The sequence below is a fragment of the Schistocerca cancellata genome, chromosome 11 (assembly GCF_023864275.1).
Source record: "Schistocerca cancellata isolate TAMUIC-IGC-003103 chromosome 11, iqSchCanc2.1, whole genome shotgun sequence".
Classification (NCBI taxonomy): Eukaryota; Metazoa; Arthropoda; class Insecta; order Orthoptera; family Acrididae; genus Schistocerca; species Schistocerca cancellata.
Genome location: NC_064636.1, coordinates 32,547,481 through 32,564,163, shown reverse-complemented (window position 1 = coordinate 32,564,163; position 16,683 = coordinate 32,547,481). Strand labels below are relative to the sequence as shown.

Genomic DNA, 16,683 nt, shown 5'->3' with positions numbered 1-16,683 from the left:
TCGCTCTTTGCACTTTATTCCTGTTTCCTCCAAAATTTCAAAGAGTGTATTCTACTCATCATAAATTATGTGATCAAAAGTATCCGGACCCCCCCCCCCCAAAAAAAAAAAGACGGCCGGAGTGGCCGAGTGGTTTCAGGCGCTACAGTCTGGAACCGCGCGACCGCTACGGTCGCAGGTTCGAATCCGGCCTCGGGCATGGATGTGTGTGATGTCCTTAGCTTAGCTAGGCTTAAGTAGTTCTAAGTACTAGGAGACTGATGACCTCAGAAGTTAAGTCCCATTGTGGTCAGAGCCATTTGAACCATTTGAACACCCCCAAAACATAGGATTTTCATAGTAGGTGCATTCTGGTGCCTCCTACTGCCAGGTACTCCATATCAGCGATCTCAGTAGTCATCAGACATCGTGAGAGAGCAGAATGGGGCGCTCCGCGGAACTCACGGACTTCGAACGTGGTCATACGTCTGTACGAGAGATTTCCACACTCCTAAACATCCCTAGGTCCACTGTTTCCGATGCGATAGTGAAGTGGAAACGTGAAGGGACACGTACAGCACAAAACCGTTCAGGCCGACCTCGTCTGTTGACTGACAGAGACCGCCGAAAGTTGAAGAGGGTCGTAATGTGTAATAGGCAGACATCTATCCAGACCCAGAATGAGATTTTCACTCTGCAGCGGAGTGTGCGCTGATATGAAACTTCCTGGCAGATTAAAACTGTGTGCCCGACCGGGACTCGAACTCGGGACCTTTGCCTTTCGCGGGCAAGTGCTCTACCATCCTTTCTTTCAGGAGTGCTAGTTCTGCATGGTTCGCAGGAGAGCTTCTGTAAAGTTTCGAAGGTAGGAGACGAGGTACTGGTAGAAGTAAAGCTGTGAGTACCGGGCGTGAGTCGTGCTTCGGTAGCTCAGATGGTAGAGCACTTGCCCGCGAAAGGCAAAGGTCCCGAGTTCGAGTCTCGGTCGGGCACACAGTTTTAATCTGCCAGGAAGTTTCATATCAGCGCACACTCCTCTGCAGAGTGAAAATCTCATTCTGGAAACATCCCCCAGGCTGTGGCTAAGCCGTGTCTCCGCAATATCCTTTCTTTCAGGAGTGCTAGTTCTGCATGGTTCGCAGGAGAGCTTCTGTAAAGTTTGGAAGGTAGGAGACGAGGTACTGGTAGAAGTAAAGCTGTGAGTACCGGGCGTGAGTCGTGCTTCGGTAGCTCAGATGGTAGAGCACTTGCCCGCGAAAGGCAAAGGTCCCGAGTTCGAGTCTCGGTCGGGCACACAGTTTTAATCTGCCAGGAAGTTTCATATCAGCGCACACTCCGCTGCAGAGTGAAAATCTCATTCTGGAAACATCCCCCAGGCTGTGGCTAAGCCGTGTCTCCGCAATATCCTTTCTTTCAGGAGTGCTAGTTCTGCATGGTTCGCAGGAGAGCTTCTGTAAAGTTTGGAAGGTAGGAGACGAGGTACTGGTAGAAGTAAAGCTGTGAGTACCGGGCGTGAGTCGTGCTTCGGTAGCTCAGATGGTAGAGCACTTGCCCGCGAAAGGCAAAGGTCCCGAGTTCGAGTCTCGGTCGGGCACACAGTTTTAATCTGCCAGGAAGTTTCATATCTATCCAGACCATCACACAGGAACTCCAAACTGCATTAGGATCCACCGCAAGTAATATGAAAGTTAGCTGGGAGGTGAGAAAACTTTGAATTCACGGTCGAGCGGCTGCTCATAAGCCACACAACACGCCGGTAAATGCCAAAATGCGTGAACGTTGGACGATCGAACAGTGGAAGTTCAGAATGTGGCGATCCGCTGGCAGGGTGTGGGTATGGAGAATGCCCGTGAATGTCATCTGCCAGCGTGCGTAGTGCCAACAGTAAAATTCGGAGGTGGTGGTGTTATGCTGCGGTCGTGTTTTTCATAGAGGGGGGCTTGCACTCCTTGTTTTGCGTGCCACTGTCACAGCACAGTCCGCGCCCGGTAGCTGAATGGTCAGCGTGACGGATTGTCGATCCTCTGGGCCCGGGTTCGATTCCCGGCTGGGTCGGGGAATTTTCTCCGCCAACGGACTGGGTGTTGTGCTGTGCTCATCATCATCATCATCATCATCATCCTATCGTCCTCATCGACTGCAGGTTGCCGAAGTGGCGTCAAATTGAAAGACCGGCACCCGGCGAATGGCCTGTCCGACGGGGGGTCCTAGCCATATGATTAAATTACATAAATAAATCACAGCACAGGCCCACATTGATGTCTTAAGCACCTTCTCGCTTCCCACTGCTCAAGAGCAATTCGGGGATGGCGATTGCATCTTTCAACACGATCGAGCACCTGTTAATAATACACGGCCTCTGGCGGAGCGGTTACTCGACAATTCTACACAGAGTACGCGAAAGAACTTGCCCCCCTTCTAACAGCCGTGTACCGCAAGTCTCTAGAGGAACGGAAGGTTCCAAATGATTGGAAAAGAGCACAGGTAGTCCCAGTCTTCAAGAAGGGTCGTCGGGCAGATGCGCAAAACTATAGACCTATATCTCTGACGTCGATCTGTTGTAGAATTTTAGAACATGTTTTTTTGCTCGAATGTCATGTCGTTTTTGGAAACTCGGAATCTACTATGTAGGAATCAACATGGATTGCGGAAACAGCGATCGTGTGAGACCCAACTCGCTTTATTTGTTCATGAGACCCAGAAAATATTAGATACAGGCTCCCAGGTAGATGCTATTTTTCTTGACTTCCGGAAGGCGTTCGATACAGTTCCGCACTGTCGCCTGATAAACAAAGTAAGAGCCTACGGAATATCAGACCAGCTGTGTGGCTGGATTGAAGAGTTTTTAGCAAACAGAACGCAGCATGTTGTTATCAACGGAGAGACGTCTACAGACGTTAAAGTAACCTCTGGTGTGCCACAGGGGAGTGTTATGGGACCATTGCTTTTCACAATATATATAAGTGACCTAGTAGATAGTGTCGGAAGTTCCATGCGGCTTTTCGCGGATGATGCTGTAGTATACAGAGAAGTTGCAGCATTAGAAAATTGTAGCGAAATGCAGGGAGATCTGCAGCGGATAGGCACTTGGTGCAGGGAGTGGCAACTGACCCTTAACATAGACAAATGTAATGTATTGCGAATACATAGAAAGAAGGATCCTTTATTGTACGATTATATGATAGCGGAACAAACACTGGTAGCAGTTACTTCTGTAAAATATCTGGGAGTATGCGTGTGGAACGATTTGAAGTGGAATGATCATATAAAATTAATTGTTGGTAAGGCGGGTACCAGGTTGAGATTCATTGGGAGAGTCCTTAGAAAATGTAGTCCATCAACAAAGGAGGTGGCTTACAAAACACTCGTTCGACCTATACTTGAGTATTGCTCATCAGTGTGGGATCCGTACCAGATCGGGTTGACGGAGGAGATAGAGAAGATTCAAAGAAGAGCGGCGCGTTTCGTCACAGGGTTATTTGGTAACCGTGATAGCGTTACGGAGATGTTTAACAAACTCAAGTGGCAGACTCTGCAAGAGAGGCGCTCTGCTTCGCGGTGTAGCTTGCTCGCCAGGTTTCGAGAGGGTGCGTTTCTGGATGAGGTATCGAACATATTGCTTCCCCCTACTTATACCTCCCGAGGAGATCACGAATGTAAAATTAGAGAGATGAGAGCGCGCACAGAGGCTTTCAGACAGTCGTTCTTCCCGCGAACCATACGCGACTGGAACAGGAAAGGGAGGTAATGACAGTGGCATGTAAAGTGCCCTCCGCCACACACCGTTGGGTGGCTTGCGGAGTATAAATGTAGATGTAGATGTAGATGTAACATCCCTGTAATGGACTGGTCTGCACAGAATCCTGACCTGAATCCTGTGGAACACCTCTGGGATGTTTCGGAACCCCAAATTCGTGCCAGCCCTCAGCGACCGACGTCAATACCTGTCCTCAGTGCAGCACTCGGTCAAGAATGGGATGCCATTCCCAAAGAAATCTTCCAGCACATGACTGAACGTATGCCTGGGAGTGTGGAAACCGTCATAAGTGGGCCAGCACCATACTGAATTCCAGCATTACCGATGGAGGGTGCCACGAACTTGTCAGGGCATTTTCAACCGTGTTGGTGTCGGTATAGCAGCTGACAATGACCTCGTTCAGATAGTGATAGGGGCAGTTGACAGTTAAGTGGAACACATTCTATCTTGCCACTCCTGTCTCCGTCAGCAGCTGTGTTAGTGCAACATTACTCATGAACCTAGCGAGGTGTCGCAGTGGCTAGCACACTGGGCTCGTATTGGGGAGGACGACGGTTCAATCCCGGGTCCGGCCATTCTGATTTAGGTTTTCCGTCATTTCCCTAAATCGCTCCAGGCAAATGCCGGGATGGTTCCTTTGAAAGGGCACGACCGACTTCCTTCCCCGTCCTTCCCTAATCCGATGAGACCGATGACCTCACTGTCTGGTCTCCTCCGCCAAACAACCCAACCCCAACCCAACTCACAGTGGTTGGTGCTGCTATGTTCAAATTAACAGCTGACGTGTCATCACAGAGCATATTCCCAAGGTATCAAAGTGTCATGCATGTAAGTGGTCAACAGGAAGCGGTAGACGCTACAGTGGAGCGAGAGTAGATCTGTGGTGCTGTCTTGCTTAAGACAGCAGGAACATTGAGATGTGATTTCGGTCACTCAATCAGTCTGAGATCAAAGAGAGTTCAATGCAAAGTGGTATACCTACTCCAACAGGTGTTGAATGCAGTAAAAGTAGAATTCAAAACATACAAAAATTGTTGTTGTTGTTGTGGTCTTCAGTCCTGAGACTGGTTTGATGCAGCTCTCCATGCTACTCTATCCTGTGCAAGCTTCTTCATCTCCCAGTACCTACTGCAACCTACATCCTCCAGAATCTGCTTAGTGTATTCATCTCTTGGTCTCCCCCTACGATTTTTACCCTCCACGCTGCCCTCCAGTACTAAATTGGTGATCCCTTGATGCCTCACAACATGTCCTACCAACCGATCCCTTCTTCTGGTCAAGTTGTCCCACAAACTTCTCTTCTCCCCAATCCTATTCAATACTTCCTCATTAGTTATGTGATCTACCCATCTAATCTTCAGCATTCTTCTGTAGCACCACATTTCGAAAGCTTCTATTCTCTTCTTGTCCAAACTATTTACCGTCCATGTTTCACTTCCATACATGGCTACACTCCATACAAATACTTTCAGAAATGACTTCCTGATACTTAAATCCATACTCGATGTTAACAAATTTCTCTTCTTCAGAAACGCTTTCCTTGCCATTGCCAGTCTACATTTTATATCCTCTCTACTTCGACCATCATCAGTTATTTTGCTCCCCAAATAGCAAAACTCCTTTACTACTTTAAGTGTCTCATTTCCTAATCTAATTCCCTCAGCATCACCCGACATAATTAGACTACATTCCATTATCCTCGTTTTGCTTTTGTTGATGTTCATCTTATATCCTCCCTTCAAGATACCATCCATTCCGTTCAACTGCTCTTCCAAGTCCTTTGCTGTCTCTGACAGAATTACAATGTCATCGGCGAACCTCAAAGTTTTTATTTCTTCTCCATGGATTTTAATACCTACTCCGAATTATTATTTGCAAAATTGTGTTGCATAGTCTCTAAACGTTAGTCAGTGCTATTTAAGTACAGTGATACTGTGCGTGGTGCTCCCTCCCACCATTAACAAATATTCCATTAAACCTGTTGTGTGCCATGCCATATAACTCCTGTACTGATTTCTTGGTTCAAATGGCTCTGAGCACTATGACTTAACATCTTAGGTCATCAATCCCCTAGAACTTAGAACTAATTAAACCTAACTAACCTAAGGACATCACACACATCCATGCCCGAGACAGGATTCGAACCTGCGACCATAGCAGTCCCGCGGTTCCGGACTGAAGCGCCTAGAACCGCTCGGCCACCGCGGCCGGCAACTGATTTCTGGTATGTATTTCCGTATACTAGCATTTGGACAGAAACAGGCTTGAACAGTCAGTCTCCTTATTTATAAATCAGAGCTTTAAACGGTTCTTTTTAGAGGAGCCGGCCGGGATGGCCGAGCGGTTCTACGCGCTACAGTCTGGAACCGCGCGACCACTACGGTCGCACGTTCGAATCCTGCCTCGGGCATGGATGTATGTGATGTCCTTAGATTAGTAAGGTTTAAGTAGTTCTGAGTTCAAGGGGACTGATGACCTCAGATGTTAAGTCCCATAGTGCTCAGACCCATTTGAACCATTTTTTAAAGGAGGAAGATGTAAACGTTTCTCTCAAATGTTGTGTACTCGCACGTATCCTTACTGATGAAAGCAGCTTCACTTGTAAGGACGTTTTTTAATAACTAAAGACCAACCTTTCAAAGGTACCAGTCTTCCATTGTATGTTCTGTATTCAGGATGAACTAATCTAATCTCCCTCTCACCACACCTGGAACTGTATAGCAATGCTGATTCAGGAGATGAATGATGGAGTATGTTCATTCTGGACGGGTTATAAGTATCGTAGAAGAGAAACAGTTCGACCCACTGATATACCACCGCAACACCCTCATATATCCACTACATTAAGAGCGATCTGCTTTCATAACTTCCTTCATACACTGAAGAGCAAAGAAACTGACTAATATCTCAAGTAGTATAGAGGGAACTGACACCGTGAATCACAGGGCTGTCTGTAAATCGGTAAGAGTCGAGGGGGTGGAGATGTCTTCTGAACAGTACATTGCACGGCCTCCTAAATATGCTCAATAATGTTCATGTGTGGGGAGACTGGTGGCCAGCGGTAGAAGAATGTTCCTGGAGCCACTCTGTAGCAACTCTGGACGTGTGGGGTGTTGAATTGTCCTCCTGGGACTGCCCAAGTCCGTCGGAATGTACAATGGACATGAATGGATGCAGGTGATCATAGAGGATGTTTACGTACGTGTCACCTGTCAGAGTCTTATCTAAACCTATCAGGAAAACCATATCACTCCAATTGCACATGCCCCACACCATTACAGAGCCGCCACCAGCTTGACCATGCAGGGTCCATGGATTTGCAAGGTTGTCCCTGTATACGTCCATCCATTGCACACAATTTGGAACGAAGCTCGTCCGACCAGGCGACATGTTCCCAGTCATCAGCAGTCCAATGTCGGCGTTGATGGGCCCAGGCGAGGCATAAAGTTTTGTGTCGTGCAGTCATCGAGGGTACACAAATGGGACTCTGGCTCTGAAAGCCAATATCGATGATGTTTCGTCGAATGGCGTGCTGGCACTTGTTGATGGCCCAGCACTGCAATCTGCAGCAGTTTGCAGAAGGGTTGCAGTTCCGCCACGTTGAACGATTCTCTTCAGTTATCGTCAGTCCCAGAAATGGAAGTCTGACGGAGCCATATCAGGTGAATCAGGTGGGTGTGACAACAATTCATACCTTAATTAGTGTAATTTTGCCATGGCAAAGGCATGCGTTTTCTATCCAGTGTCAAGAGTCCCAGCACCCATATTGCAGATAACTGTTTCATTTCTAATTCTTCTGTTGAAATACCGGGTGATCAAAAAGTCAGTATAAATTTGAAAACTGAATAAATCACGGAATAATGTAGATAGAGAGGTACAAATTGACACACATGCTTGGAATGGCATGGGGTTTTATTAGAACTAAAAAAATACTAAAGTTCAAAAATGTCCGACAGATGGCGCTTCATCTGATCAGAATAGCAATAATTAGGATAACAAAGTAAGACAAAGCAAAGATGATGTTCTTTACAGGAAATGCTCAATATGTCCAACATCATTCCTCAACAATAGCTGTAGTCTAGGAATAATGTTGTGAACAGCACTGTAAAGCATGTCCGGCGTTATGGTGAGGCATTGGCGTCGGATGTTGTCTTTTAGCATCCCTAGAGATGTCAGTCGATCACGATACACTTGTGACCCCAAAACCAATAATCGCACGGACTGAGATCTGGGAACCTGGGAGACCAAGCATGCGAAAGTGACGGCTGAGCTCACGATCATCATCAAACGACGCCCGCAAGACATCTTTCACGCTCTAACAACCCTACCACAACAACGGTCAAAAATTATGATTTTAGTGTTGCTCACGCTGCTAAATATTGCATTTGCAGACAACAAAGTTATATTATGTGGCAGGTGTCATTAGAGCACAGTTAATAAAGTCATTTCTTGAAATAATGGATAAACTAGGCACTCATCTTTTCGTGTTTCCCATACTGGTCTCGTTGTGAACTCATGGCTCAATCGTCGAAAATCTAGATAATGATGATTCCAAGCTCGGATGCAAAGAGGCCTAGGTGATATTATGCGATATTCAAAAGTTTTATAGATGTGTTTCACAAACCACTCTTGAAGGTTAAACTTTTGCAAGTTAAGACAATGGTGATGTAAAAAAGTAATCAGGACTCCGAATTTAAGTTACACTTCTTTTTTATTACTTTTGTTGCAACATCACTTCACAATATACAGGATGATTCAAAAAGAATACCACAACTTTAAAAATGTGTATTTAATGAAAGAAACATAATATAACCTTCTGTTATACATCATTACAAAGAGTATTTAAAAAGGTTTTTTTTTTCACTCAAAAACAAGTTCAGAGATGTTCAATATGGCCCCCTCCAGACACTCGAGCAATATCAACCCGATACTCCAACTCGTTCCACACTCTCTGTAGCATATCAGGCGTAACAGTTTGGATAGCTGCTGTTATTTCTCGTTTCAAATCATCAATGGTGGCTGGGAGAGGTGGCCGAAACACCATATCCTTAACATACCCCCATAAGAAAAAATCGCAGGGGGTAAGATCAGGGCTTCTTGGAGGCCAGTGATGAAGTGCTCTGTCACGGGCTGCCTGGCGGCCGATCCATCGCCTCGGGTAGTTGACGTTCAGGTAGTTACGGACAGATAAGTGCCAATGTGGTGGCGCTCCATCCTGCTGAAATATGAATTGTTGTGCTTCGTGTTCGAGCTGAGGGAACAGCCAATTCTCTAACATCTCCAGATACTGTAGTCCAGTTACAGTAGCACCTTCGAAGAAAAAGGGACCAAAAACTTTATTGGCTGAAATACCAACGTTTAATACACCACCTATCAGGAGGTTTAACACCATACTTCGTTCGAAATGCACGCTGAACAACTGTCGTCGATTCACTTCTGCCGTACTCAATAACACAAAAAGCTTTCTGTTGAGCGGTCGCCATCTTAGCATCAATGACGCTGACGCCTTGTCAACAGCGCCTCAAGCGAACAAATGTACAACTAAATGAAACTTTATAGCTCCCTTAATTCGCCGACAGATAGTGCTTAGCTCTGCCTTTTGTCGTTGCAGAGTTTTAAATTCCTAAAGTTGTGGTATTCTTTTTGAATCACCCTGTATAAGATATTTGAAAATATCTTCCTCACTGTTAAAGTTCAGATTTCATAAACTGACTACAATTTGCGTCTTTTCAACATGACGACCAAGACTTGACTCTCTAATAACTGCTTACGCGCCCAAAAATCAGAGTTACAAGTACGTCAAAGATCATAGTGACAAAGAAAGAATACACATAAGAATAATATCATTGCAATATAAACATATCGATGAATCAAAGTACCTCTACATTAATGAAATCAAATCTGAATGTTGCACAGAAATATGTTAACTATTTTACAGAAACACAGTAGAATATTGCTGGTATCGAGAGGTTGAGGTGAGGTGCCGTATTGGTTACGTAATTCAAGTACCATTACAATGCGTCGAGCAGTATGGGGTGGTTGTAATAAAACCCCATGTCATTCCAAGCTTGTGTGTCAATTTTTATCTATCTACATTATTCCGTGGTTTATGAAGTTTTCAAATTTATACTGACTTTTGGATCACCCGGTATGATATCCCCTTTCATATGACATGTGGCAAGTGTGAGCAGTGACCATGTTGCAGTGATTTCTGGAGTAGTGACACATAGTGGCCGACCACTGCGCGGATCATCTTCTAAGCTCTCCCGACCAAATTTAAATTCATTTGTCCACTTGGCAACAGTTGAATATGAAGAAGCAGAGTCCCCCAGTGTATTCTGGATATCGGCATGAATATCCTTTGATTTCATACCTTTCTTTACGAAGAATTTAACCACTGCTGGAGTCTAGATTTTTTTCCACCTTCGCAAGTCACTACGCGGGAACAACAACAGAGCAATGTCACCGCCACAGCTCTCTTCCAAGAGCACTGACGCGGCACGTGTTTACAGGCAGCACTCCAATGAATATCACGTGAACATATCTTGCGCTAGCGCTGACCTCTCGTGGTGATTCCGAGAACTTTTCAAACCGCCCTCGTACAGTGATGCATTCATCGATATGATGGTCAACTGTGGTCCTGAAAAGGACCAAGATGATGTTTCTCGTGTGAAAGGATCAGCTGCCAGAGAAACCTGACACCCAGTATCCACCATGGATAGCAGAACAGTGGCTGCAAACAAGGAGAGACTGAAAATGGAACAGGGCAGTACCCATCCACTGCACGGACATAATCCACCACAGCAACGGCTGAGATCGCGAAAGATCTTCCTGAGGACATCCGAGAAGCTCACGATTTCACCAGCGAAGGCAAGGCTGGAGTTACGGAAGAAGTCGACGCCTCGCCTGCAGACGCCAGAAGCTGAAGAACTACCACCTGGACACAACGAGAGCTGGCTGGTGTGGAAATCTTTAAACAGATTACGATCAGGAGTTGGATGATCCAGAGACAACCTGAAGAGATGGGGCTTCATAACAGAAGATACGTCCTGTGATTGTGGACAAGGACACACCACAAGCCACATGCTCCAGTGCCTTTTGTGCCCTACATCCTGCACGAAGTTTGATCTCGTGCAAGCCACTCCAAGTGCCTTGGAGGTTGCAAAGTACTGGGCACATTTAATATAAATACAATTTGTGTATACATATGTACATATTTATTGATGTGTATGGCTACTGTAAATTTTACGTTTCTGATTCGAGAATAAAGTGATGCATTATTAGGAGAGGCTGAAAGTGGTCTACACTCGACAGACACACAACTCTCACACACTTAGGAAGTGGGATATTGAGCAGAGGAGTCGGCCGCGGTAGCCGAGCGGTTCTAGGCTCTCCTTCTGAAATTAGGAAGATGATAAACTCTCTCAAGGATAAAAGTAATGAAAAAGTAGCGTATTGTAGAGTAGCTTCACACCTTTGTAAAAATAATATAGATGAGATATGGAATTTATGGTATTTCCAGCAGGATAATAAAAGCTTGTTCCCAAGAAATAAGTGGGATTCTTAGCCACATATGTAATAGCTCTCTGAAGCAGGATATTTTCCCAGATAGACTGAAGCGTGCCATTGTTAAACCACTGCATAAAAAAGGGGATACGTCTGATGTCAACAACTACCGCCCAATCTCCCTTCTGACTGCCTTATCCGAAATTCTTGAAAAAGTAATGGATTGTAGAGTAGCTTCACACCTTTGTAAAAGTAAAGTTTTAACAAAATGTCAGTTTGGTTTCCAGAAGGGTTTTTCAACGGAAAATGCTATATATACTTTCACTAATGAAATATTAAATGCTCTGAGTAACCGGAAGTCACCCGTTGGGATTTTTTGTGATCTATCAAAGGCTTTTGATTGTGTAAATCATGGAATACTTCTAGATAAGCTCAAGTACTGTGTTATGAATGGGACAGTGCTCCAATGGTTTAAATCATATCTAACTGGAAGAGTGCAGAAAGTTGAAGTAAACTGCATAATATGCAAAAAACTGGTGATTTCTCAAACTGGGGAACAATCAAGAATGGGGTGCTGCAAGTTTCGGTCTTGGGTCCTCTGCTGTTCTTAATATATATTAATGACTTGGCATTCTATATTCACGAAAATGCAAAGCTGTGCCGATGATACAAGTATAGCTATCACACCCAAGAGACAAGAACTAACTGGTGAAATTGTAAACGATGTTTTTCAGAAAATCATTCAGTGGTTCTCTGCAAATGGGCTCTCATTATTCACAAAACACAGTACATACAGCTGCACACAGTAAATGGAATGACACCATTAATAAATGTAGACTACGATCAGAAATTGGTAGCTAAGGCAGAATATTCAAAATTTCTAGGTGTATGCATTGGTAAGGGGTTGAACAGGAAAAAAACACACTGAGGATCTGCTGAAACGTTTGAGTTCAGCTACTTATGCTACTAGGGTCATTGCAAATTTTGGAGATATACATCTGAGTAAATTAGCTTACCACGCCCATTTTCATTCTCTGCTTTCGTATGGCATATATAATATATATATTCACCTATGAAATTTGTTATTAACAATTCGGACGAATCCAAAAGTACATGGCTACATCACTAGGAGAAAGGATGATCTTCACTACTCAAGGTTAAATCTAATTTTGGCTCAGAAGGGGGTAAGTTATGCTGCCACAAAAGTCTTTGGTCACTTGCCTAATAGCATCAAAAGTCTGACAGATAGCCATATAGCATTTAAAAGGAAATTAAAAGACTTTCTTAATGGCAACTCCTTCTACTCATTAGATGATTTTTTTGATATAGTAAGTGGTAATTTCCCCAACACCCACAAAAAAATTAAAAATATTGAGTGTCATGCAATATTTTGTGTAATGTAATATCTTCTATAGACACCTTTTATTAACCTGACATGTTCCACATCATTACGAAGTGTCGTATTCATGATGTATGGAACAAGTACTAATCTAATCTAAGCGCTTCAGTCCAGAACCGTGCTCCTGCTATGGTCGCAGGTTCGAATCCTGTCTCGGGCATGGATGTGTGTGATGTCCTCAGGTTAGTTAGGTTTAAGTAGTTCTAAGTTCTAGGGGACTGATGACCTCAGATGGAAAGCGTTTGATTCAGTGCGCCACTGCAGACTCCTAACTGAGGTACGAGCATATGGGATTGGTTCCCAAGTATGTCAGTGGCTCGAAGGCTTCTTAAGTAATAGAACCCAGTACGTTTTCCTCGATGGTTAGTGTTCATCGGAGGTGAGGGTATCATCTGGAGTGCCCCAGGGAAGTGTGGTAAGTTCGCTGTTGTTTTCTATCTACATAAATGATCTTTTGGATAGGGTGGATAGCAGTGTGCGGCTGTTTGCTGATAATGCTGTGGTGTACGGAAAGGTGTCGTCGTTGAGTGACTGTAGGAGGATACAAGATGACTTGGACAGATTTGTAATTGGTGTAAAGAATGGCAGCTAACTCTAAATATAGGTAAATGTAAGTTAATGCAGATGAATGGGAAAAAGAATCCCGTAATGTTTGAATACTCCATTAGTAGTGAAGCGCTTGACACAGTCACGTCGATTAGATATTTGGGCGTAACATTGCACAGCGATATGAAGTGGGACAAGCATGTTATGGTTCAAAAAATGGTTCAAATGGCTCTGAGCACTATGGGACTCAACATCTTAGGTCATAAGTCCCCTAGAACTTAGAACTACTTAAACCTAACTAACCTAAGGACACCACACACACCCATGCCCGAGGCAGGATTCGAACCTGCGACCGTAGCAGTCCCGCGGTTCCGGACTGCAGCGCCAGAACCACTAGACCACCGCGGCCGGCGCATGTTATGGCAGTTGTGGGGAAGGCGGATAGTCGTCTTCGTTTCATTGGTAGAATTTTGGGAAGATGTGGTTCATCTGTGAAGGAGATCGCTTATAAAATACTAATACGACCTATTCTCGAGTACTGCTCGAGCGTTTGGGATCCCTATCAGGTCGGATTGAGGGAGGACATAGCAGCAATTCAGAGGCGGGTTGCTAGATTTGTTACTGGTAGGTTTGATCATCACGTGAGTGTTACAGAAATGCTTCAGGAACTCAGATGGGAGTCTCTAGAGGAAAGGAGGCGTTCTTATGGTGAATCGCTACTGAGGAAATTTAGAGAACCAGCATTTGAGGCTGACTGCAGTACAATTTTACTGCTGTCAACTTATATTTCGCGGAAAGACCACAAAGATAAGATAAGAGAGAATAGTGCTCGTACAGAGGCATATAGGCAGTTATTTTTCCCTCGTTCTGTTTGGGAGTGGAACAGGGAGAGAAGATGCTACGAGAGTTGTTTTTTTTTAGTAAGAGCCGTTCGCGCGTATAGTCCCGTAGTTCGCGCGGACGCCGCAACAAGCCACCGCGCCACTTGCCGGCATCCTTCCTGCTCACACTGATGCAAGTTGCAGCTCTGTAGCTGACGTGTACGCATCGCTGTGCTACTTTATAATGTTTACGATTATTGGATCGCCCGCCGCGTGGGAGATACGGTCAGTGATACGTTTTTTGACCGCGAGAAGCCTATCGGCTGCAGAAATTCATCGTCAGTTGACAGAAGTTTATGGCTCACATGCAATGAGTGAAGGTAAAGTGCGTCAGTGGGTTAGAGAGTTTAAAAATGGCCGTCAAAACGTCCGTGACGAAGAACGCTCAGGCCGCCCCTCTGTGATGACTGATGATTTGGTGGCTGCAGTCGAAACAAAGATACTTGAGGACAGAAGATTCACAATTTCCACTCTTTCTTTGGAATTTCCACAAGTTTCGAGATCGGTTTTGTACAAAATTGTGTCTGAAAACCTAAACTTTGAGAAACTGTGTTCTCGGTGGGTACCCAGACTCCTCACAGAGGACCACAAAGGGAAGAGATTTCCCACTTCATTGGACTTTTTGATTCGTTACGAGGAAGAAGGGGATGACATGTCGAGTCAAATTGTCACTGGATATGAAACGTGGGTGTCCCGTATCACTCCCGAAAGTAAGCGACAATCGATGGAATGGCGACACACAACGTTACCCGTCAAGGTCAAAGCCAAACAGATCTGTCAAAGCGCAAGATTATGGCAACTGTGTTCTGGGACCGGCGCGGTGTTTTGCTAGTGGACTTTACGCCACGAGGAACGACAATCGACTCAGATGCCTACTGTGCAACTCTAAAGAAGCTCCGCAGAGCAATTCAAAACAAAAGGCGCGGCATGCTGACAAAAGGAGTTTTGCTCCTGCACGATAACGCTAGGCCTCACACCTCTCAAAAGACTCGGGATTTGATTCATTCTTTTGGCTGGGAAGTTTTGGACCCTGCACCATACAGCCCCGACCTTGCTCCTTGCGATTTTCACCTTTTCCGGTACCTGAAACACCATCTTGGCGGGCAGCGCTTCAATGACGACGATGAAGTGAAAGCGGCCGTGAACTCTTGGCTGTCGGAGCAGGCTGCCGAATTCTTTGAAGAGGGAATCAAAAACTTAGTTGTACGGTATGGCAAGTGCTTAAATAAACAAGGCAACTATGTAGAAAAAAAGGTAAAAGTGTGTAGAATCAGAAAATAAAAGTTTTTTTTACAAAAGTGTTCGTATCTTTTTTTAAAAATAAAAACGGCCCTTACTTAAAAAACAACCCTTTTAGTTGTGGTACGAGGTACCCTCCGCCACGCACCGTATGGTGACTGCGGAATATGTATGTTGATGTTTAAGTCCCATAATGGTCAGTCCCATTTGAGCCGAGGAAGAAAGCTCCCTCCAGCTAGGGATCTGCGGGCCCCATTAGCCTGTGGCAGCTGATAGTACTGTACCTCTGACTATCTCCATGTTGTGAGCCTCTGGCGGCGGTGTGTGTGCGCAGGAGTACCTGCTGGGCGACCGCAGCTTGGGGGCGGGGCCCGTCGCCTTCTCGCTGATGGCCAGCTTCATGTCGGCCATCACGCTGCTCGGCGTCAGCTCCGAGAACTTCGTGTACGGCGCGCAGTTCATCGTCATCAACCTGGGCTACGGGCTGGTCACCCCTGTGGCTGCCTACCTCTTCCTGCCCGTCTTCTTCCGCCTTCAGGCTGCCAGCGCCTACCAGGTAACCATTCAGCTCTCCACCCACGTGTACAGTGCCCGCCATTAATCCTTTCACTGCTACGGACGTGCTCTCTACATTCTGTACATTTTGTTTCGGCTGTAGGGGAGAGTGGGGCACATTGAACCATAAAAAATATTTCTCCATGTTACTCATCCAATAATTTTATTACAGAGTTGTGATTTACAGATGTTACAGTTCAATCATTCAAGTAGCAAATGGCCATATATGATTGCATTGTCATTAATTGTTTTTTAGCAGCAGGCCTTTGAAGAAAATTTGGTAAATGGTTCATTGTGCCCCACATGTGGGGTACAATGAACCACTTTAAACAGGTTCATTGAAAGAACCTATTTAGAATACAAAGTAAGTGTAAATATACTTAAAACATAATGTGTACATATATTCCATGTGTGAATCATATAATTACATCTGTAGGCACACAATCATGTTATTTATTTTGCAATTACCGAACATCAGTGGACTTGAAGCTGATTCCAGATTTGAAATATGATTTTTGTCTCTTTGTCACACCATCAGTAGCAGGTCGTGGGAGCACATAAAGTATGTTGCTATCTGGAACAAAAGCTTCATCCTTTACCTAATTCTTTCTCCTGCTCCACAGAAAATACCTTACAATTGTCATAGTTTGGTGTCAATCTTTCTCTGGAACCACATTTAATGCCTTGAACATATCAATGAAGAGTTGGGTAAGGTATTAAATGAGATTTAGCTGCTTGGTGAACTGCCATGCCCTTATTAAGAACATCGCGTACAGCTTCTTGCATAACGTAATGGTCAGTTTTACCTCTGTTCGTCCTCC

At 44.9% G+C, this 16,683-nt stretch overlaps 1 protein-coding gene across 11 annotated transcripts in view; it reads left to right on the top strand.

Moving 5' to 3' along the window:
* The window catches only part of LOC126108737 (putative sodium-dependent multivitamin transporter), a 745,960-nt gene that overhangs the window by 312,666 nt on the left and 416,611 nt on the right, over positions 1-16,683 (top strand). For all 11 annotated transcript variants that reach the window (XM_049914083.1, XM_049914081.1, XM_049914077.1 and 8 more), the window contains exon 3: positions 15,642-15,863. In XM_049914083.1, coding sequence (XP_049770040.1) covers positions 15,642-15,863 — 222 coding nt within the window. The remainder of the gene's footprint in view (positions 1-15,641; positions 15,864-16,683) is intronic.